The sequence below is a fragment of the Rhinolophus hipposideros genome, assembly GCF_964194185.1.
Source record: "Rhinolophus hipposideros genome assembly, chromosome: 8".
Taxonomy (NCBI): Eukaryota; Metazoa; Chordata; class Mammalia; order Chiroptera; family Rhinolophidae; genus Rhinolophus; species Rhinolophus hipposideros.
Genome location: NC_138054.1, coordinates 26012801 through 26035569, shown reverse-complemented (window position 1 = coordinate 26035569; position 22769 = coordinate 26012801). Strand labels below are relative to the sequence as shown.

General features: G+C 34.6%; 1 protein-coding gene across 3 annotated transcripts in view; it reads right to left on the bottom strand.

Moving 5' to 3' along the window:
* EVI5 (ecotropic viral integration site 5) overlaps nucleotides 1-22769 on the bottom strand; it is a 223736-nt gene that overhangs the window by 78319 nt on the left and 122648 nt on the right. For all 3 annotated transcript variants that reach the window (XM_081056253.1, XM_081056254.1, XM_081056255.1), the window contains 2 exons: nucleotides 3282-3416; nucleotides 687-827 (listed from right to left, as the gene is read on the bottom strand). In XM_081056253.1, the coding sequence (XP_080912379.1) occupies nucleotides 687-827; nucleotides 3282-3416 (276 nt within the window). The remainder of the gene's footprint in view (nucleotides 1-686; nucleotides 828-3281; nucleotides 3417-22769) is intronic.

The window sequence follows — 22769 nt, the reverse complement described above, 5'->3', positions numbered from 1 at the left end:
TTTTAATTTCGAGTTTATTGCGGCCTGATACTTTTGCAAAAAAAAAAAGCCATTGGCAATATCAAGGACTAATTTCAATTTTTGCTAGATGCATCACCCACCCCAAATTCAAATCAAGATCACTATTCTAATGCTGTGCAGTTTTTGTTTTCTTCCCTCTCTCCCTTCTGTTTTATAGATTCTGGTTTTTTTTCTCTGCCAACAGTTGCCCACACATGTGAACAAATTTGTGTGCATATAACTAGCTAAACGTCTAACTTATTTTGTGTGGTAATCAAGTATCAAAAAAAGTTAGAAATTTATAGACGAATTTATATTGGTATTAACTTTCTGATATTCCATACTGAAAAACGGATTTAATATTAACAGAAGAAATGTGTACTATATAAAGGATAATTTTTTATATAGATTTTTAGAAAAAGTTATATAAGTTACAATGGTATAACAACAAAAATATGACTTGATCTCTATTTTACCTTTTACTGAATTGTAAGAGTTCAAAAAAGGGAGAACCAGCTTAAGGTAATTGCAATTTATAAACACTGTCAGTTTTGCATATTAAACAAAGTTTTTCTTACTTTTAAACTCATATCCTAGTGTTGGTCACCAGCTACTTCAAACTCAAACAAATTGTGGATATTCAGGTTTTACTCTCCTTAGAAAGCACACAAAATATACTGATATACCTGCCAGTGCTCCTCTAAATCTCTGACTTGTTGTCTAAGTTCTTTCAAACCCATAATAGCTTCTGCTTCTCTCAGTTTCACAGCAATGAGTTCTTCCTGAAGTCTTGCAATGTTATTCTCATCAGGAAAGGAGTTGTTTCTCTAAAGAAAGAGAAAATTTAATTTGGGATTTTTAAATTTAAACAGTAAAATAAAATACAGCATATATAATAAGAGCTATTTTGTCCCATATGTAATTATACTTAATTTTATAGTTTTATTGAGATCTAATTCACAAACCATAAAACTTCTCTTTTTAATGTGGACTAGTCAGTGGTTTTTAAGAGTAATCAACGGTTTGTGCAACCATTGTCACAATCTAATTTTAGGACATTTTAATCAGCCAAAAAAGAAACCCTGTACCCATTCATTACCAGTCACTCCACATTTCCCCTTCCCCCAGCACCTGGCAACCACTACTCTGTCTGTATGGATTTGCCTATTCTAGACATTTCATATAAATGGAATCCTACAATACGTGGCCTTTTGTGGATAACTTCTTTCTCTTAGCATGTTTTCAAGGTTCACCCCTTTATACGGCCAAATAATATTCTGTTACATGGATACACCACATTTTATTTATCAATTCATCATTGACAGAAATTTGAGTTGTTTTCACTTTTTGGCTATAATGAATAATGCTATGGATGTTTGTGTAAAAGTTTTTGTGCAGACATATGTTTTTGTAAGGACATAATTCTCATGAGTATATACCAACAAGCAGAACTGCTAAAGCAAATGGCAATTCTACATTTAACTTTTAAGAAACTGTCAAAGTTTTCCAAAGCAGTTGCACTATTTTTCATTCCTACCAGAATGTGTGAGGGTTTAATTGTACTTAATTTTACGACTACAAAAAGTCGAACTCTGCTATTTAATGAAATAAGAATCGGTGTTACAGAGCAACAGGATTAAAAATGTTTTTCAACATAGCAATAAATTTACTAACCTCTAATTAGGACTCCAAATGAAGCATAAACATCATTTACACTTTAAAGATTTATGGAAAAGAATAGTCTAAAATCTGTTTTGTTGTATTTTCTCAGCATGTCGCTTTGGAAAGGAGTGTAAAATCTCAGTACATTAGTCATATTTATATTAATAGTCACAAAATTAATACTAAAGTTATCTAAATATTTGTTTCAAGGGTACAAAATTTAGATTATTCTCCTACCATACTGAAAGAATCACCTTAGGGTATAGGGTAGACCTGTATTAAACTGCTCTGGGGAGTGACCAAGAGATCCTGAATTATGCCCCAGTAAAAGCTCCTCAGGTAAACTGAGGTATTACAGAGATATTTAAATCCTGAATCCATCAAATTTTCTATCTCTAAAATATTTTATGGTGGACATGAAGATTTTACCCCCACAGATGATGGAATAAAGTTACTCTTGCCAACTGCACATTGTTATGATGGACTTTGAATATTTTCTCAATTGAAAACTAGAAATTTACTGTAGATGTATAAAAAGAGAATCTTGCATTAAGAAATTAACCACAGGGAGCATGAAACCTTCCAATTTCCTTTCTACCCTATACCATGAATACCAACAAAACTACTTAAGAAATCCAGTTTTAACTTGAACCCAAGGACATTTCTTTTTACCAAATATTCCAAATGGAGAGATCCAGATTCTTACCTAAATCATGGAGCCCAGAATACTCCTAAGTTAGAGACCAAATATTCTGTTAGGCATTTTTCACAGTATTCTTGTTGGTTTTTTCAACAAATAGGCAAATAAATTTTCCAAAACTATTAATCCAACTGATTATAGTTATACCCTGCTCTACTTCATTAAGAAATAGCTAAGGACAACTTGAGTTGTCATGTCGATTACTTATGAGCTTTTGATTCAATAGATAGATACTACCCAGGGATGAAAGGAACAAACTCAGCACACAGCCTAAGTCATCAACAATTTTATAGATGAGAAAACAGTTTCAGAGTTTGTCATCTAGAATACAGACTCTCAAGTCTGAGGGTTATAAGAAACCTAAAAGTGTTTCTATTTCCACTACTTATCTAATCCTTAAAGTTCTTTAACGACCCTGAAAAAGAGGTAAATTAGCTTCTGTAGCATACCTCAGGCTAAGAACTTCCTGTATATCCTGAGGTGGCTTATTGTAGCATGGAAAGTTGTAACAGTTATACTCAGATGAAATTTTCCCTGAAATGTTTATGTTATTAGTTATATCTGATCTCTTACAGATGAAGATATTACAATATTTGAGGACAACAGTTAATTTCTATCCCCTAAGTTTCTCTTTTCCAGCATTTAAATATTATTCATATCAAAATTATCCTGGTTGTTTTCCTCTAAAAGGGCTCTAACGTCCATTTTTACCCTTAAATATGGGGCTTTGAGTAATATGGCAACAACAAAAAAATAATTGGGAATCTTATTTTTTTCTGTTTCCGCTCTTAATAACTCATATGTAAGGTTTCTAGTGTGTAAAAAACAAACAAATCACCAAGTCCAGTTTAACTGCTCAATAAGTACTTAACAAATATCTATCATACATCTCCTCTAACTTGGAAATAGTTGTTCTCACCTTCTCTATATCCAGAACTTTATCCTGCATCTCCTTTAGCGCACACTGAGACTCGGCTTCGCTCAAACGGGCTTGGACCAATTCCTTCTCTAGCTGTAGCACAAAATCTTCATTGTAGCTGGAACTGCATTTATGCTACAAATTATAGACATATACTGAAATTTCAAGAAGTATGAACATGTATATACAATCAAAATAAATGCAATTACACAATGCAGTTAAGGGCAACCATATAGTGAAAGTTTCATTTACCCAATATTTTCAGCATCTCTCCTCCAATTAACTTTCCAATGAATAAAAAGGTCCAAGTTTCATATATATAAAGATGATCACATTATTAGGTGTTGGTAACTAGTTATTACACTAATCAAATCCAATTTATAGAAGATGAATATCTCTTTCTCTCTTTCTATCCATCAGATACTAAGAATTTGTCTGGCGCTATAAGCCTGCACTGTACAACAGTGGCTACCGAGCACTTGAAATGCAGCTAGGCCAAATTGAGAACGGTTATAAGTGCAAAATACAAACTGGATTTTGAAAATATAAAATGCAAAAGGCAAAATACCTCATTAACAATTTTATATTGATTGCCTGTTCAAAGAACATTTTGAATACACCAAATTAAACAAAAAATATTGTTGATTTTCTCTGTAATTATCTACTACTTTTAATATGGCATTTTAAAACGCATTTGTAGCTCACATTATATTGCTAGTAGACAGTACTACCGCAGACTACAGAAGACAAGTACACATTTACTGGAAATTCTATTTTAATCTAATAAAAATAAAAACAAGGGATCCACAATGATGTGAACCATCCAAAATCCTAGCAGAACAAAAATGTATTTTCTCTTAGAAATGTAGATCTCTTTAAAGATACGCATGAAAATGATTGCTGGAAGCAGAGGAAAATGCAGATGTTGCATGAAGAAATTAATCATGGAAGCATGAAACCTTTCCATTTCTTTTCCTATTCTATAATGTGAATACCAATGCAGCTACTTAAAAAATCCCCTTTTAAACCAGTTTCTATATAAAAATTGTTCTAAAAAAGCAAAAAGATATCTAATTCACCACTATAAAAGACTTCCTAAAATGAACTATGACTTCGCATTTAATTCATGTAGTAAAGAAAAAATACAACTCAAAACTCTAAAATAGTCACAGAGAACAATCCCCTACTGAACTAGCATTAGTAAAAAATGGTTCTTTTTACTCCTCAACACATTAGGAACAAAATAGATGTCAAACTAAAACTCTATTAAAAAACCATTAAGTACTTAGTTAAAATATATGGTACTCCCTTCCCCCAGGTATCCAAAAAGATGATGTGGGTTTTTAAACTAACAGTTCATTTATTAAGCAAATGAGGAATTTTTAATTCAGTGTATTACACATTACTTCTCATAGTAATTTTCTGATACTATTAAAATAACATTTCAATACAAGAAGTGCATCTGCAACACATAGCAAATACTTACCTTACCCAATAGGTAAAAGGTACTCTTTTGTTATGACCACATCCAAACTGCAGGTACCATATTTTTTTTAAAATGAGATCATATTTATTTTATGAGTAATACTAGGGGTTTTTTTTGTTGTTTGTTTGTTGCCCTTAATCTAAAGTCCTGATAAACGTAGTTCAGGTTTGTTTGCCAAGACTCTATATTGAGATCCCTAGGAATACATCAAACCCAAATGGCCCAAACCCAGATCAAAGAATGGACTCTTTGATCTGGTATAAACCAACTGATCCAACCAAGCACAAAAAAAATGTACTAATATTGGAAAATATTTTTTCAATAAAATGTATAAAACTTCTAATTGTCCTGTTGTTCGAGGGATACATTCTAAATTCCACAATTTACACGTTATTTCTCCTTTCGTACTTCCCATTTGTTGCTCAACCCACTGCAAACTAGCTTTAGTCCTCATTCCTTGATAAAACCTCTCTAATCAATAACAATATTATACCCAGTAACAACATAAAAGCTCAATAAAGTCCCTTTATTCAGCTCTTACCTTCCCTAGACAGTCAACTGACTACTCTTACTTAAAACTTTCTCCTCCCTTAGATTTTGGAATATAGGCAATCGTTTAGGGTGTCTCTTAGTATTATCATGCCCCATGTTTAAGATCAATGAAAAATTACAACAACCCAATCCAGGAAGGATTATTAAGGGCCCAGACCCTTCAGGAATGAAGGTTTGGGTCACCACAGCAGGTAAGAACCATGACCAGCTGAGGCACATGTTGAAGGCAAAATGAATACAGAGTGGGCAGTGGAAGAGAGTAGTCATAAATAATAGCTATGACCAAGTGATCTGTTACAGAAACGAGGGTGGTAACTGTCACAAGTAGTTCCTTTTAATTTTGCTATGACTCTGTTTGTGTGTGTATCTAAATCTATCTTCTTTCTTCTTTTATTCCCTTATGTAATATAAGATGCATTAACTTTATATCACAGGATATAATAAGCATTGTTAATGTTACATCATAGTATTTGCATTACACGATATCAAGAAAACACCACTCAAGGTCTTTACCTCCTCTTTTAGGGAAGGTGAGTAGGATAATTGTAGGATAATCTGTCTGACAGAATTATGACCTTGTTATTGCTCTTGTCTTTACATGGAGATTAAGTATGGTTTAAAACTGACAAGGGTTGGACTTGTGATGGTTAATTTTATGGGTCAACCTATGCCACAGGATGCCCAGATTAAACATTAACCTCAGGGTGTGTCTATGATGGTGTTTCCAGATGACTCAGTAGATTGCCCTACCCGGTGTGAGTGGGTTGAGGGCCCAAACAGAACAAAAAGCAGAAGAAGAAAGGACTCATTCCCTTTTCTGTCTGCTTGATCTGGGACATTGGGCTTCTCATACCCTTGGACTGGGATGTACACCATCAGCTTTCCTAGTTCTCAGGCTTTTGAGCTCAGACAGGAATTACACCACTGGCTTTCCTATGTCTTCAGATTGCAGATGGTGAATTAGGGAATTTCTCAGCCTTTATAATGGTATAAGCCAATTCCTTAAAATAAATCTGAGTGTGTGTGTGTGTGTGTGTGTGTGTGTGTGTGTGTGTGTACTATTTGTTCTGTTTCTCTGAAGAACCCTGATTAATATAGGGTAAATTTTACAAATAAAATTAAATTTATTGATTAGCGGTTTTATTGTTGTTTGTTTTTGGTCCATTTCAAATTTGACCCATTAGAGCTTTTGCAATTTAATCTTTTCTGGTAATTATTTGTACCATTTTCAATATTCCCTGTTGAAACTTTTGCAAATCTAAATTTTGTCAGGAAAGTGATATTTGTGATACTTCTGTCAATGTTTAGTCTATTAAAAACTTTACCATATCAATAGAGAGAACCCCAAAGATTCCCAAAAAAACCATTAGAACTGATAAATGAATTTAGTAAGTAGCAGGATCAAAATTATTCAGACATCAGTTACATTTGTATACACCGACAATGAACTAAGACAGAGAAATTAAGAAAACAATTCTATTTACAAGTGCATTAAGAAAATATATATACTTAGGAATAAATTTAACCAAGGAAGTAAAAGACTTGTACTCAGAAAAGTGTAAGACACTGAAGAGAGACATTAAAGAAGATACAAAGAGGGCAGCCGGATGGTTCAGTTGGTTAGAGCACGAGCTCTGAACAGGGTTGCCGGTTCTATTGCCGCATGGGATAGTAGGCTGTGCCCCGTGCAACAAAAGATTGAAAACAGTGACTGGACTTGGAGCTGAGCTGCTCCCTCAACTAGATTGAAGGACAACGACTTGGAGCTGATGGGCCCTGGAGAAACACAGTTCCCCAATATTCCCCATTAAAATAAAATTAAAAAGAATATACAAATAAATGGAAACATATACTATGCTCATGGACATAGTTAAAATGTCCATCTACAGATTTAACACAATATCAAAATACCAATGACACTTTTCACAGAACTAGAACAAATAATCCTAAAATTTATAGGGAACCATAAAAGACCCCAAATTGCCATGGCAACCCTGAGAAATAAGAACAAATAGGAGGTATCATGCTACCTGATATCAAATCATACTACAAGGCTATAGTAACCCAAACAACATGGCCCTGGGATAAAAACAGACACATAGATCATGGTACAGAATAAAGAGTCCAGAAATAAATCCATGCCTATATGGTCATTTAATCTACGACAAAGTAAGAAAGAATGTACTTTGGGTTAAGACAGTCTATTTAATAAATGGTGCTGGGAAAACAGATACATGCAAAAATATAAAACTGGACCACCTTCTTACGCCATATACAAGAATAAACTCAAAATGGATTAAAGACTTAAATGTAAGACACGAAACCATAAAACTCCTACAAGAAAATATAGGAAGTAAACCTCTGCACATTACCCTTAGTAATATTTTTACTGACATATCCCCTCGGGCAAGGGAAGCAAAAGAAAAAATAAACATATAGGACTATATCAAACTAAAAAGATTTTTGCCAATGATACATCTGATAAGGAGTTAATATCCAAAATCTATAAAAAAAACTCATACAAGTCAACACCAAAAAAACTAACAACCCAATTGATAAATGGGCAGAGATGAGATGAAGAGACATTTCCCTAAAAAGGACATATAGATGGCAAACAGACATATGAAAAGATGCTCAACATCACTAATCATTAGAGAAATGCAAATAAAAACCACAGTGAGATACCTCCTCACTCCAGTCAGAATGGTTATCATTAATAAATCAACAAACAAGGGCTGGCTCCAATGTGGAAAAAGGGAACCCTTATGCACTGTAGATGGGATTGCAAATTGGTACAGTCACTATGGAAAACATTATGGAGGTTCCTCAAAAAAATTAAAAATAGAACTACCTTATGACCTAGCAATTCCACTCCTGGGTTATTTACACAAAGAAACCCAAAATACTAATTTGAAAAAAATATATGCATCCTATGTTTATTGCAGCGCTATTCACAATAGCCAAGATATGGGAACAATTGAAATGTCCATCAATAGACAACTGGATAAAGAAATTGTGGTACATTTATACCATGGAGTATTATGCTGCTATCAAAAAGAATGAAATCTTTCCATTTGCAACAACATGAATGGACCTAGAAAACGTTATGCTAAGTAAAATGAGTCAGACTGAGGAAGATAAATACCATATGATCTCATTTATATGTGGAATCTATAAGAACAGAATAAATGAGCAAACAAAACAGAAACAGACTCAGAGATACAGAGAGAAAACTGATGGTTGCTAGATGGAAGGTGGAGTTGGGGGTAGGGGAAGAAGGTAAAGGGATTAGAAAGTACAAATTTGTAGTCACAAAATAGTCACAGGGATTTGAGATACAGTATGGTGAATAGAATCGATCATGTTGTAAAGATCATGTAGGGTGCCAGATGGGTACTGGACTTATCAGGGGGATCACTTCATATTGTGTAGATGACTGGCCACTGTGCTGTACACCTGAAGCTCAAGTAGAAGAATACTGAATGCCAACTATAATTAAATACGTGTGTATATACATGAGGTCTGACAATTAAGTTTGAGAACTCATCCTACATAAAGTGCTACATACCTCACTGCAGGATATCACTACGGTCACCTTCGAAGTACTCCCCTTGGGAAGCTATGCACCGATGCCAGAGTCTAGTTCACCCTTCAAAGCAATTTTGCAATTTTTTTTCTGGAATGGCCATCAGACCTGTCGTCGTATTACCCTTGATGTCCTGAATGTCACCAAAATATCTTACTTTCAATATTTCCTTTATCTTCGCATAAAGAAAGAAGTCATTGGGGGACAGATCAGGTGAGTAGGGATGGTGTTCCAATACAGTTATTTGTTTCCTGGCTAAAAACTCCCTCATAGACAGTGCCGTGTGAGCTGGTGCATTGTCGTGACGCAAGAGCCATGGTTGGCGAAAATTCAGGTCATCTAACTTTTTCACGCAGCCTTTGCAGCACTTCCAAATACTAAACTTGGTTAACTGTTTGTCCAGGTGGTACAAATTCATAATGAATAATCCCTCTCATACCAGAAACGGTTAGCAACATCGTTGCAGCAAGTTCGCAAACTTAATTGGCAGACTTTGTGTGTGTGTGTGTGTGTGTGTGTGTGTGTGTGTGTGTGTGTATCTGTATCTATAGTCACAGATGTAAAGTGTAGCATAGGAAATACAGTCAATGCTATTGTAACAGCTATAGCAATGTCAGACGGGTAGTAGACTTGGGGGAGGGAGCGGTTATCACTTTGTGAGGGGTGTAAACATCTAATCATTATGTTATTTTGTACACCTGAAACTAATATGAAATAATAAAAAGACACTTTACCATATCAAGTTTTCTCTTTGTTAAGTTTTGATTTTTATTACTAGCAGTCTATGCCATTGGCCAAGCAAGCTGGTAGAATCACAATAATGTTAATACTAATTCTTAATAATAGCTACCATTGATTGAGTACTCACTATGTGCCAGGCATTATTCTAGAGTACGACAACCCACTTAAGTCTTAACAACCCTCTCTTATACACAGGATAAACTGTAGCACAGAGAAGTTGAGAAACTTGCCCAAGGACACACAACCAGTGAGTGGTAGGATTGGCATCAAAGTGGTGATGTTAGAAGATGCTGCTGTGGTTTGTAAACTACCTGCTCCTTTGTCTTTTTTCCTGCAGGGGTAAAAATTGTTATTTATAAAACAGGTTTTAAAATTTATAATAAATATGACGGTGATGATAGCAGCTAATATCTATTGAGGGCTTATTATGTGCCAGACAAATGCTAAGTGCTTTGTATTCTCCTTTAACCTTTACCACCACTTCTTTTAACTTATTGTTTATTAAAGTATAGTTGGCATACAATATATATTAGCATCAGATGTAGATCATAGTGATTTTACATTTATATATCTTACAATGTGATCACCACAGTAACTCTAGTAACCACCTGTCACCATACAAAATTATTACAATATTATTGACTATTTTCCCTATGTTGTACATTACATCCCTGTGACTTTACTAACAAAGTAACTAAAAAGACTCAGCAAGGTCAGACAGCAACGAGTACTTCTGTAAACTGGGTGTATGAACTATGGAGCCCATGTTCTTAACCTGTAAGCCATATAAAGATTGAAATAATATTTTAAAGCGCCTAATATATTGTTTTTATAAGTACTGTTCTAAGAATTAATGATTTAATATTAAAAATCTAAACATATGAAAAATGTTAGACATTTCACATAATGTTCTTGTAATAAGAAATTCCTAGAAGAGTATATTTCATATTCAAATTAGTAACCTGGGCATGTATATAATTTGTTTTACCAAATAACAACTGCAACAATTATGATGGCTGGGTTATTTATTTATGTCTGTAAATAATGACTTCCCCACACTTAAGCCAAGTTCACTTTTGTCAATGAATCCTTAATGTTCCTGTAACACCAGCAATCCCAGTCCAATGAAATCGACAAAAAATTTTTTTTAGTAAGTGTAGTCCTACTCTTTAATCCCATGTGCTTTTCTGGTGTTGCAAAAGTTATAAAGGCAAAGATAAGCCAGAAAGTGCTTAGTAATCTTTCTTGCTGTGTCTTGAGTAAAACAAAAGAATGCTTTCTCACATTCAATGTTTGAAGGATAAAGGATATATAAGTGATACAATGAAAAGCAAATATTCGTATTTAGAAGTTTCTTGTATTATTAATTAAAGAAATCCAAATTGGAAAAAGAACTGTCTATACAAACATATCAAATAGTCTCTAAATTTAATTATACATTAAGCAACTATGTTTAAGTCCTGATAATTATATGTCCTTTTCAGGAACTCACACATTACACAGAACCTGTATTCTTCTTTTCTGTAGCATTTATCACAACTCTAATTAAATAATAACTGTGCAATTAATTTTTAAAATATCTCAATATATACTATATAAGCTATGCCAGGGTTAATTTGACTGATTTACCACTGTATTGTCAGAACTAAACTGTGCTTTTCATAGTAAGTAAGCAAATAACAGTTGCTGAACAAAAAGTCAACTCTTGGTTTAAAAAACAAAAAAAACCCTCTATTATATACTTTATATTAAACATGGGGACTGGGAATTGACTGTTGAAAAAATAACCTATAAAACCTTTGTTTCAAAAATGAAATTTATAATAATATAATAATATAATAATAATATATAATAATATATAATAATATAATAATTATATAATTATTATATTATATATATAATATATTATATATATTAATTATATAATTAATATAGTTAAAATGTCCATACTGCCTAAGGCAATATACATATTCAACGCAATTCCTATCAAACTACCAACGACGTTTTTCACAGAAATAGAACACATAATCCTAAAATTTATATGGGACCATAAAAGACCCCGGATAGCCTCAGCAATCCTGAGAAATAAGAACAAAGTGGGAGGTATAACGATACCTGATTTCAAACTATACTACAAGGCTACAGTAATCAAAACAGCATGGTACTGGCATAAAAATAGACACATAGATCAATGGAACAGAATAGAAAGTCCAGACGTAAATCCATGCCTATATGCCCATCTAATCTACGACAATGGAAGCAAGAATGTACGATGGGGTAAAGACAGTTTGTTCAATAAGTGGTGTTGGGAAACCTGGACGGACACATGCAAGAAAATGAAGCTGGACCACCTCCTTACACCATATACAAAAACAAATTCAAAATGGCTTAAAGACTTAAATGTAAGATCTGAAACCATAAAATATCTAGAAGAAAATATAGGAAGAAACCTCATGGACATTACCCGGAGTAAGATTTTCACTGACATATCCCCTCGCGCGAGGGAAGTAAGAGAAAAAATAAACATGTGGGATTACATCAAACTAAAAAGTTTTTTCACAGCAAAGGAAACCATCAATAAAACAAAAAGGGATCCTACTGTATGGGAAAAGATATTTACCAATGATATATCTGATAAGGGATTAATATCACAAATCTATAAAAAACTTACTCAACTCAACTCCAAAAAAACAAACAACCCAATTAAAAAATGGGCAGAGGACTTGGGGAGACATTTCTCTAAAAAGGACATACAGAAGGCAAGAAGACATATGAAGAAATGCTCAACCTCACTAACCATCAGAGAAATGGAAATAAAAACCACAATGAGATACCACCTCACTCCAGTCAAAATGGCTATTATCAATAAATCAACAAACAACAAATGCTGGCGCGGATGTGGAGAAAAGGGAACGCTAGTGCACTGTTGGTGGGACTGCAGATTAGTGCAGCCACTATGGAAAACAGTATGGAGGTATCTCAGGAATCTGAAAATGGAACTACCCTGTGATCCAGTAATTCCACTCCTAGGCATCTACCTGGAGAAATCCAAAACTCCAATTCAAAAATCTGTATGCACTCCTATGTTTATTGCAGCACTTTACACAATAGCCAAGATATGGAAACAACCGAAATGCCCATCGGTAGATGACTGGATTAAGAAGCTGTGGTACATTTATACAATGGAGTATTACGCAGCCATAAAGAAGAAAGAAATCTTATCATTTGCAGCAACATGGATGGATCTAGAGAACATTAAGTGAAATAAGTCAGAAAGAGAAAGACAAGTACCATATGATCTCACTTATATATGGAATCTAAAGAAAAGACTATGTGAATGAACTAATCAGAGACAGTTTTGGGGACGCAGAGAAAAAACCGAGAGTGGTTAGATGGGTGTGTGGGAGGGGGTTGGGGATAAGGGGAAAGGTGAAGGGATTTGGAAGCAGCTGGTAACCACAAGATGGCCTCAGGGTTTTTTTGAAAATTAATTTGGGGAAGGTATTCTATAATGTTGTAAAGATTTTGTTGGGTATCCGATGGACATGCGTCCTATTTGGGAGACCACCTCAGGGATACTGTGGATACCTGATCATGGCATTGTACACCAGAAGCTAAACATTAATGAATGCCAACTATAATTTTATATATATAATGTGATGGTTCAGTGTGAGGTCGGAGGGATAGTGGATGGGGGGAGGGGGGTTCACAGTATGAGGGATATAAATGATGAACGTCTAAGTATTACCTTGTTTTGTACACCTGAAACTAATAAATAAATAAATTAATTAAAAAATAATAATAATCACTGAAAAAAAATAAATAAATAATAATGTGGGAATATGGTATATTTCTACTGTCTCATCCAAAGCATTCGGAAAAAAGCTACTATCATACAAGGCAAGCAGTCCAGAAGAGGTTTCTATACCACAAGACAAAAGCACAGCAGAAAAACATTAAATGAAAAATTATATTTTGCTCTCCCTCTCAACATATGACCCCCAACGATGTTTTTAATCCTCCTTACCACATGCTCCAAATAGTCTTAAAAAGAAAATCCACACAATATGGATGCACTATTTAAAGATTTGCCATACTAAATTTTTTTCAAAAACTGGTATATCATCTTTAAAAGATTTCTTCCCAACACCTGAAAAATTACATTCATCCTTTAAGGTGTAAAGTTATCTCTGGTTACTTACATACTCTTAGCTGCAAGATTTTTTTTTAGTGCTGAAAAACATGTTCAAACAGTAAAGTTCCATTAAAGTGAACCCTCATTTATTATTTATGCTGAAAAGATGATTACATAAAACATTTATTGAATATAAAACATTGAATCTTAGACTAAGGTCAAAATAAGTTTTGGATTAAAAACTGTCCAGATTTGGCATGTTGATCAATAGCATAAGAGTTTCTCAAACTTTTAGATTGCAAAGTCATCGCTTTATTTTGGATTTTTAGAAAGACTTATATCAACTTACCAATAGTTAGAAATTAAATGGATTTTTTTTTGAAATGTCACTAAAGTACAGCTAAGCAGTATTTATAACACAGGAAGAGATGTTAAACATTAGCTTCCATATTCAAAAAGAAAAACAAAACCACTAGGTGAATCAGGTGTAGGATAATTCCTAAATGTGCTAAACAAACACATTTCTTAAAATAAATTATCTCGATTTCACAACTTCCACTAACAAACAGGTAGTTTTTAATTTATTAAGGTTTATTTATAAGTTTAATCTAAGTAAGATTAGTTTTTATTTCTCATATTGAATCCTTGGTTCTTAAAAGTATCACAAAATTCATATTTTCTTCTAGAATTATAGGAAAGAGAAGGAAGGTCAGAAGAAATCTTGTCTGATCTCTCCTTAAGTACCTCCTGGTACAAAGGTCCCAAGAACTTCAAAAGGCAGTTATTTCAGCATTCAGCAGCTTCAACTGTTACAATCCTTGTTTATGCTGATATAAACCAACAAACTGCTAAACAAAACTGCTTATTCAGGATACCTGCATAATAAGCAGTCACGTGTAGGGCAAAAAGCTTTTAAATAGATCAAGCAAGACTCTAAAATACTTGATCTCATCAGGAGAAATCATCCAACATAAACATATTTGTGCCCCACCACACTTAAAAGGGACAGTCAGGACAGGCAACTGTATGAAATATTATTGGATCATTTACTGAATCATTTCTACTTCTACAGGCTTCCTGAAAAAACTGACTTGGAACATGTAAAACAAATATTAAAGGGACAGTTTAATCATAATGCTTAGTTTAATATTTATTATTTAATTTAAAATCGAATATTTATTTAGCATTTAGTGTATATACTGTGTACTAAATACTAGTGTATGTATATTTAGTGTATGTATATATTTAGTGTATATATAATTTACTAAACACTAAATTCAATAAGAAATTAACTCAATGATTTTTGAAAACCAACAATATCAGATTCATACTATCAAAGGCCAGCATAAAAGAAAATCAGTGTAACTGTGTACTGCAGAAATACTTTTTAAATGACATCATACTCAAAATTAATTAAAAGTAAAATTTAAAGCAGTTTTAAAAACTGCTTTTCAAAAATTTGATACGTTATTGTAAAATAATTATGGCATATTGTATCAACAGCATTAAAACTATTAAAAATGATATAAAACATTAAACAAACAAAAAGTCCATGAATCTAGAGTGATACAAGAGTCCATAGTGAGTGAGTAAGAGATTAAAGGGGGTAAAAGAGAAAGGTCTCTTCACAGAGGAACATTACCTAATAAGTGAAGTAAAATGAGAAAATATTTTAAAATCACCATTTTGGAAACTCAATCAGCTGTTAAAATCATTACGTAAAAGGTGAAGATAGGTAAAAGAATAAGACATTTATTTGGTACAAAAGTATTTCCCAACAGATTAGTTACTGGTTGCAAAAAAGAAATCATACCTTTACAAAGGAAAGAGTCTGTAGCAAACAACTTAGCATTTAATCAAACTCAGCATCACTGATAGTAGGAACAACTTATGTGCTTCCTGATTTAAAACAAAACTAAGTTCACAACATCATTTATCATTCAAATGTTTAAAATGTTGAACTGAATCTAAATTACAGGGATACAACACTATGAGGAAGGAATTACATGAATTCAGTATATGAGACAACTTGGCTACATCTGTAAAAAGTCACTGTCAATCCTGACACTACCTGGTTATTATTTCTTCAGGTTTATCCACTTTATTGACCATTTCAAAGAACCAGCTTTTCATGAATTTTCTCTACTTTTGTTCTGTTTCAATTTCATTGATTTGTACTCTTTTTATTACTTCTTCTTTCTACTTGCTTTAGGTTGAATTTGCTCTTATATGTCTAGTTTCTTAAGCTTATTGATTTGAGACTTAAGTATTTTATTTCCTAATATAAGCACTCAATGCCATAAATTTTCCACTAAACACTGCTTTAAGTGGACCCCCACAAATATTAATAATGTTGTGTCTTCCTTTTCATTTAAAATGCATTCTAATTTCCTTTGAAATTTTCTCTTTAATAGTGGGTAAAAAAAATGCGTTGTTTAATTTTTAAATATTTGGGGATTTTCCAGATATCTATTATTAATTTCTAACTGAATGCTGTTAGAATCCAAGAAGACAGTCTGTATGATTTCAATTACTTTAAATTTGTTAGAGTTTATTTTATGGCCCATAAGATGTTCTATCTTTGTAAACGTCCCATGTGCACTTAAACAGAACATATTCTGCTGTTGTTGGGTAAAGTGTTCCATAAATATCAATCAGGTCAAGTTGATTGATAATGTTCTATAAGTCTTCTACCGCCATACTGACTTTCCACCTACTTGTTTCTTCAGTTACTGAGATGGGCATTGAAAACTCCAACTATAACTGAATTTGTTCACTTCACCTTTCAGCTCTATAAGTTCTGCTTCATGCTCCTCTACTGGGAGGAGCATATACATGCTAGAAGACATACATTCCTAAAAACATACAATCCTAAATAAGATTGTTATGTTTTTTTGGTGAACTGTCCCTATTACTATCATAAAATGTCCCTCTTTATTCCTGGAACTATTCCTTGTTCTGAAGTCTATCTGACATTATAATAATACAGACACTCCAGCTTTCTTTTGTTTAGTGTTTGCATCATATATCTTTTTCATTTTTTTACATTTTGCCTCCCAGTTGTAATTAGTATATTGTGTCCAACAGTAATAGGCAGACCATCTTGATCCTGCACTCCTGGAAAATGCACTGGGGGTGGAGTCACACTCATTAGCTATTATCCATATAACAATCTACTTGTCCTCTCTTACTCCTAACCTTTGTAATCTGAGACCACCTCAGATTAACTGAGATTCTATGAACAATCTTATTCCTAGGTAGAGGAACATGAAAGTCCCATGTCTACTCTACTCTGGCACATTAATGGAGCTGGCCTATCCAAACATCACATCCTCCCAAATCATGTTGAATTGTAGGTACAATAGCCCCGTATTTAACACTTGCCCATGCTGTTCTCCCGTTAGTCCACTAATCCCAATATTTCCAATTCTTGTCTCTTTTACGTCTAAATTCTCTTGCCTTTGGGCTATAGTTCCTATGGGCCACTGGTCTGACAACTTGTTTTAAGTCACTTCTCCAGTTGCCAGTCACTGACCTATGCTTTATTTCACACTGCATTCTTCCTTCAGTCTCAATGCAAACCACAGCTCTGGTTAAGACATGCCCAACCCCAGCCCTGAGGGATCTCCTAATCTTCTCAAGGTTCCTCATATAAGCTAGCTCAGTCTCTTCTGGTCCTACCCTGACCTTAACCAATGGGTTCCAGCACTGGGATGTTGTATGTTTTTCCTTATTTCCTCCTTCTACTACAATCATTCAAATTAAACGTATTGTTTCCCTGAGCCTTAAACCTTTATTTCTTTAGTCTTTTTTTCTTTAAACAACTTATTGAGGCAAAATTCAAGTAAGCATTTTAAAGTGAACAACAATTTAGCATAATCAGGATGTTGGCAAGCACCAATTCTATCTAGTTCTAAAACATTTCCATCAGTCCAAAGTAAAATACCTTATCCATTAAGCAGTTTCTTGCCTTTCTCCCACCTAACTTCTGGTAACCACCAATCTGCCTCTATGGATTTATCTATTCTGGATATTTCCTATAAATGCATATAATATGTGGTCTTTTGTGTCTGGCTTCTTTCACTTAACGTTTTGGAGATGCATCCACATTACAGCATATATCAGTACTTCGTTCCTTTTTATAGCTGAAAGATATTTCATTGTATGTATAAACAATTTGTTTATCCATTCTTCTACAGATGGACTTTTGTTCTGTGTTCACTTTTTTGTGAATAATGTTACTACAAACATGTATACACACCTTTGTTTGAATACCAGTTTTCCATTCTTTTGGGTGCACATCCAGGAGTTGCATTATGGGTCATGTGGTACTCTATGTGGATCGTATCGTAACTCTATGTTTAAAGTTGTGAGGAACCACCAAACTGTTTTCCACAGCAGCTGACCATTTTATATTTCAAACAATGTAGTAGTACAGGGTTCCAATTTCTCCATCAACTTGCCAACACTTGTTTCTTTTATTAGACCCATCCCAGTGAATGTGAATTGACATCTAATCATGGTTTTGATATGCAAGACTAAATATATTTAGTGTCTTTATATGCTTGTTGTCCATTTGTATATCTTTTTTGGAGAAAGGTCTATTCAAGTCCTTTGCTCATTTGAAAATTTGGTTGTTTGTCTTTCTGTTGAGTTGTAAGAATTTTTGTATATCCTGGCTGCTAAATCCTTATCTAATACTTGATTTGCGAATAATTTTCTACCATTCTGCAGATTATCCTTTCATTTTCTGGATAATGTCCTTTGATGTCCAAAAGATTTTAATTTTGATGAAGTACAATTTATGTTTTGTTTTTTTTTCTTTTGTTGCACAAGCTTTGGTTGTCAAAGAACCAACATCTAAGAATCTACTGACAACTCCAAGGTAATGAAGATTTATCCCTATCTGTTCTTCCAAGGGTTTCATAGTTTTAAAACCATAAAATCTCTGTTTAGATCATTATTCCACTTTGATTTAATTTTCGTATATAGTGTGTGAGAGGAGTACAAGTTCATTCTTTTGCATGAGGATATCTAGTCTTCCCAGCACAATTTGTTGAAGAAATTCTTTCCTCATCAAATTGTCTTGGCATCCTTGTCAAAAATCAATTGGCCACATATGTATATTTCTGGACTCTCAATTTCTATTCTATATGTCTTTTCTACTTTACATGTCTATTCTATTCTACATGTCTGAATAAATGAATCACATAGAAAACTAGCAAATTCTATGTCTATTCTCATGCTAGTACCACAGTTTTGATTACTCTAGCTTTGTAGTAAGTTTCAAATCAGGAAGTTTGAGTCCTCCATCTGCTTTTTTTTATTTAAGACTTTCTGTATTTAGGGCTCCTTGAAATTCCATGTTTCAATTACAATTTCAGGATCAGCTTTCCCATTTCTGCAAAAGACCACTGAATTTTGATAGGGTTGAAAGAACTGAATCTGTAGATCATATTGCATAGCTGACATGTTAACAATATTAAGTCTTCTTGAACATGGGATATCTTTCCATTTATTCATGTCTTCTTTAATTTCTTTCATCAACAGATTAATGGATAAACAATGATTCATAGTTTTCAGTGTACAAATCTTTCACCTTAGTTAAATGTATTCCTAGGAACTTCATTCTTTTGGATGTTACTGGAGTGAAATTGTTTTCTTAACTGCCTTTTCCAGTTGTTCATTGCAACTACATCCTTTGACTTTTTTAATCTACCAAGGTCTTTGCATATAAAGTGAATTTCTTAGCATAATAATCTCAAGATCCATCCATTTGTCGCAAATGGCACTATTTTGTTTTTTCTTATGCTAAGCGAAATAAGAAAAAGTCGAGAACCATGTGATTTCACTAATATGTGGGATATAAAACTGAAAGCAACAAAGGAACAAGACAAATAAAGAAACAAAAACTCATAGACACAGACAATAGTTCATTGGTTACCAGAAGGTAATGGGGGAGGGTGGTGGTAGATGAGGATAAATGGGGTCAAATATATGGTGATGGAAGGAGAATTGACTCTGGGTGGTGAATACACAGTGTGACACATAGATGATGTATTATAAAATTGTACACTTGAAACCTATGTAACTTTATTAACCATTGTCACCCCAATAAATTTTAATAAAAAAACAAAGTGAGTTTCATGTAGATATGTCTTGCTTTTATCCAACATTTTAATTGGTAGGTTTAGAACACTTGCATTTAATGTAATTATTGATATGGTTGAATTAAAACCTACAATCTTGCTAGCTTTCTATTTCATACATTTATTCATTGTTCCTTTTAAATTTTTCTGCCCCCCTCCCTTCTTCCACCTCCCCCCACCCACTCCAGTTCAAGCCATTGTTTCTCAGTCTAGTTGTGTAGGACACAGCTCCCTGGCCCTTGCTGGTATTATGAGCCTTGCGCTCCCCCTGGCTGGGGCAGTTGGTCGCCAGTCGTCAGTCGGTTGCTCACAGCAGCTCACAGCAGCTCTCGCCGGCTGCGGGCCACTCACACTGGCCACCAGCCGCTCCTGGCAGCACTCAGCAGCCCACGGCAGTTTACACCAACCTCCCGCGACTCACGGCAGCCCAGCTCGAGAGAGAGCTGTTGTTCACAATCTTGGCAGTAGAGGGCGCAGCTCACTGGCCCATGTGGGAATCGAACCGGTGACCTGTAAGCTGCCGCGGGCTGCTGAGTGCTGCCAGGAGCGGCTGGTGGCCAGTGTGAGTGGCCTGCAGCCGGCGAGAGCTGCTGTGAGCTGCTGTGAGCAACCGACTGACGACTGGCGACCAACTGCCCCAGCCAGGGGGAGCACAAGGCTCATAATACCAGCAAGGGCCAGGGAGCTGTGTCCTACACAACTAGACTGAGAAACAATGGCTTGAACTGGAGTGGGTGGGGCGAGGTGGAAGAAAGGGGAAAAAAAGAAAATTTAAAAAGGAACAATGAATAAATGTATGAAATAGAAAGCTAGCAAGATTGTAGGTTTTAATTCAACCATATCAATAATTACATTAAATGCAAGTGTTCTAAACCTACCAATTAAAATGTTGGATAAAAGCAAGACATATCTACATGAAACTCACTTTGTTTTTTTCATTAAAATTTATTGGGGTGACAATGGTTAATAAAGTTACATAGGTTTCAAGTGTACAATTTTATAATACATCATCTATGTGTCACACTGTGTGTTCACCACCCAGTCAGTTCTCCTTCCATCACCATATATTTGACCCCATTTACCCTCATCTACCACCGCATCTAACACAGGGTTCCAACCACGTGAACCACCGGGCTGGCCCCCTTTTTTAATTTTAGCCGGATTAAACGGTTATTTTTAAATGACTCCATTTTACCTCCGATTTTTGCTATTCATATATATATATATATATATATATATATATATATATATATATATGTATCTTTTCTTTTGAAAAAATGTATTCAGCTTCCCTAGGATTTATATATATCTTGCTGTTCCTTAAACACCTCAAAATTATTCCTTGATCAAAGCCTTTATACTAAGTGTATGTTTTGTCTGGAATGCTTCTCCGCAGATCTTCAAATGGTTTCCTTCTTCATATAATTCAGTCTTTGGTCAAACTTACTTACTTTCCTCAGGGAAGCTCTTCAGAACTGCCTTACCTAAAATAGCACCACACCTACCACCTCACTCCTGCTTTATTTTCCCTTACAGCCCTTTAACATCACCTAAAATTAATTTGTTTAATATTTCTCCTCAACTAGAACTCTAGTACACTTCACTAGTAGCAAAGCTAGTTTATTTTTTTATTTACTATTGTATTCTCAGAAAGCAGGACAATACTTGGCACAATACTTTTCTAATGAATGAATGAGTACACGGCTCCATTATAAGTGTCACATCAGTCATATAGGACTCAGCAAAATGTAAAGAGTTTACACAAACTGAAACTGATATTTTGACAATAAGTTATAGAATAATCAGATTGTTTTTCCTCATAACTGTAATTGGCTGCTACTTACATTAGGAGAAAAGGGGGAAGTGAAGTGCTATAAGAAAAATCTGAGTCAAAAAATAACACTTTAATATCCATTTGATATGGTCTTTGCATTGAAAGAATTTTAACTTTAAAGAAAAAAAAGACTTGGGAGTCACAGCTACCACTCAGGCATGATCATGAGGGAAAACAACTGATACTCAACAGTTTATTGTATGTTGCCAGGGTTTTTTAGATGTTGTATTCTGAGTATATTTAAGGTAGTCTAGACTAAGCTAGGATGTTCGGTAGGTTAGGTGTTTTAGACGCATTTTTGACCAACAATATTTTCAATCTATGATGGGTTTATGGGACATAACCCCACTGTTAAGTTGAGGAGCATATGCATTGGCAGTAGAGGGTGATGGTGGTGGATAATTATATTCATAATTCAATAATTCCTACGGGATTACAGATTTGAAACCCTTATTCTGAGAGTTTTGAAGAATTCATGAAGTTATACTGGAAAGCTATGATCAAAACTTTTAGCATTAGGGCTGGCTCGGTGGCTCAGTTAGAGCTCCAGGCTCCTAACTCCGAAGGCTACCGGTTCGATTCCCACATGGGCCAGTGGGCTCTCAACCACAAGGTTCCTGGTTCAACTCCTCGAGTCCCTCAAGGGATGGTGGGCAGCGCCCCCTGCAACTAAGATTGAACACGGCACCTTGAACTGAGCTGTCTCCTGGATGGCTCAGTTGGTTGGAGCGCGTCCTCTCATCCACAAGGTTGCCAGTTCGACTCCGGCAAGGGATGGTGGGCTGTGCCCCCTGCAACTAGAAACGGCAACTGGACCTGGAGCTGAGCTGCACCCTCCACAACTAAGATTGAAAGGACAATAACTTGACTTGGAAAAAAGTCCTGGAAGTACACACTGTTCTGCAATAAAGTCCTGTTCCCCTTCCCCAATAAAATCTTTTTAAAAAAAAACTTTTAGCATTAGACGTTCATTTTCTACCAGTAGTATGCTCACTACTTGCAAAA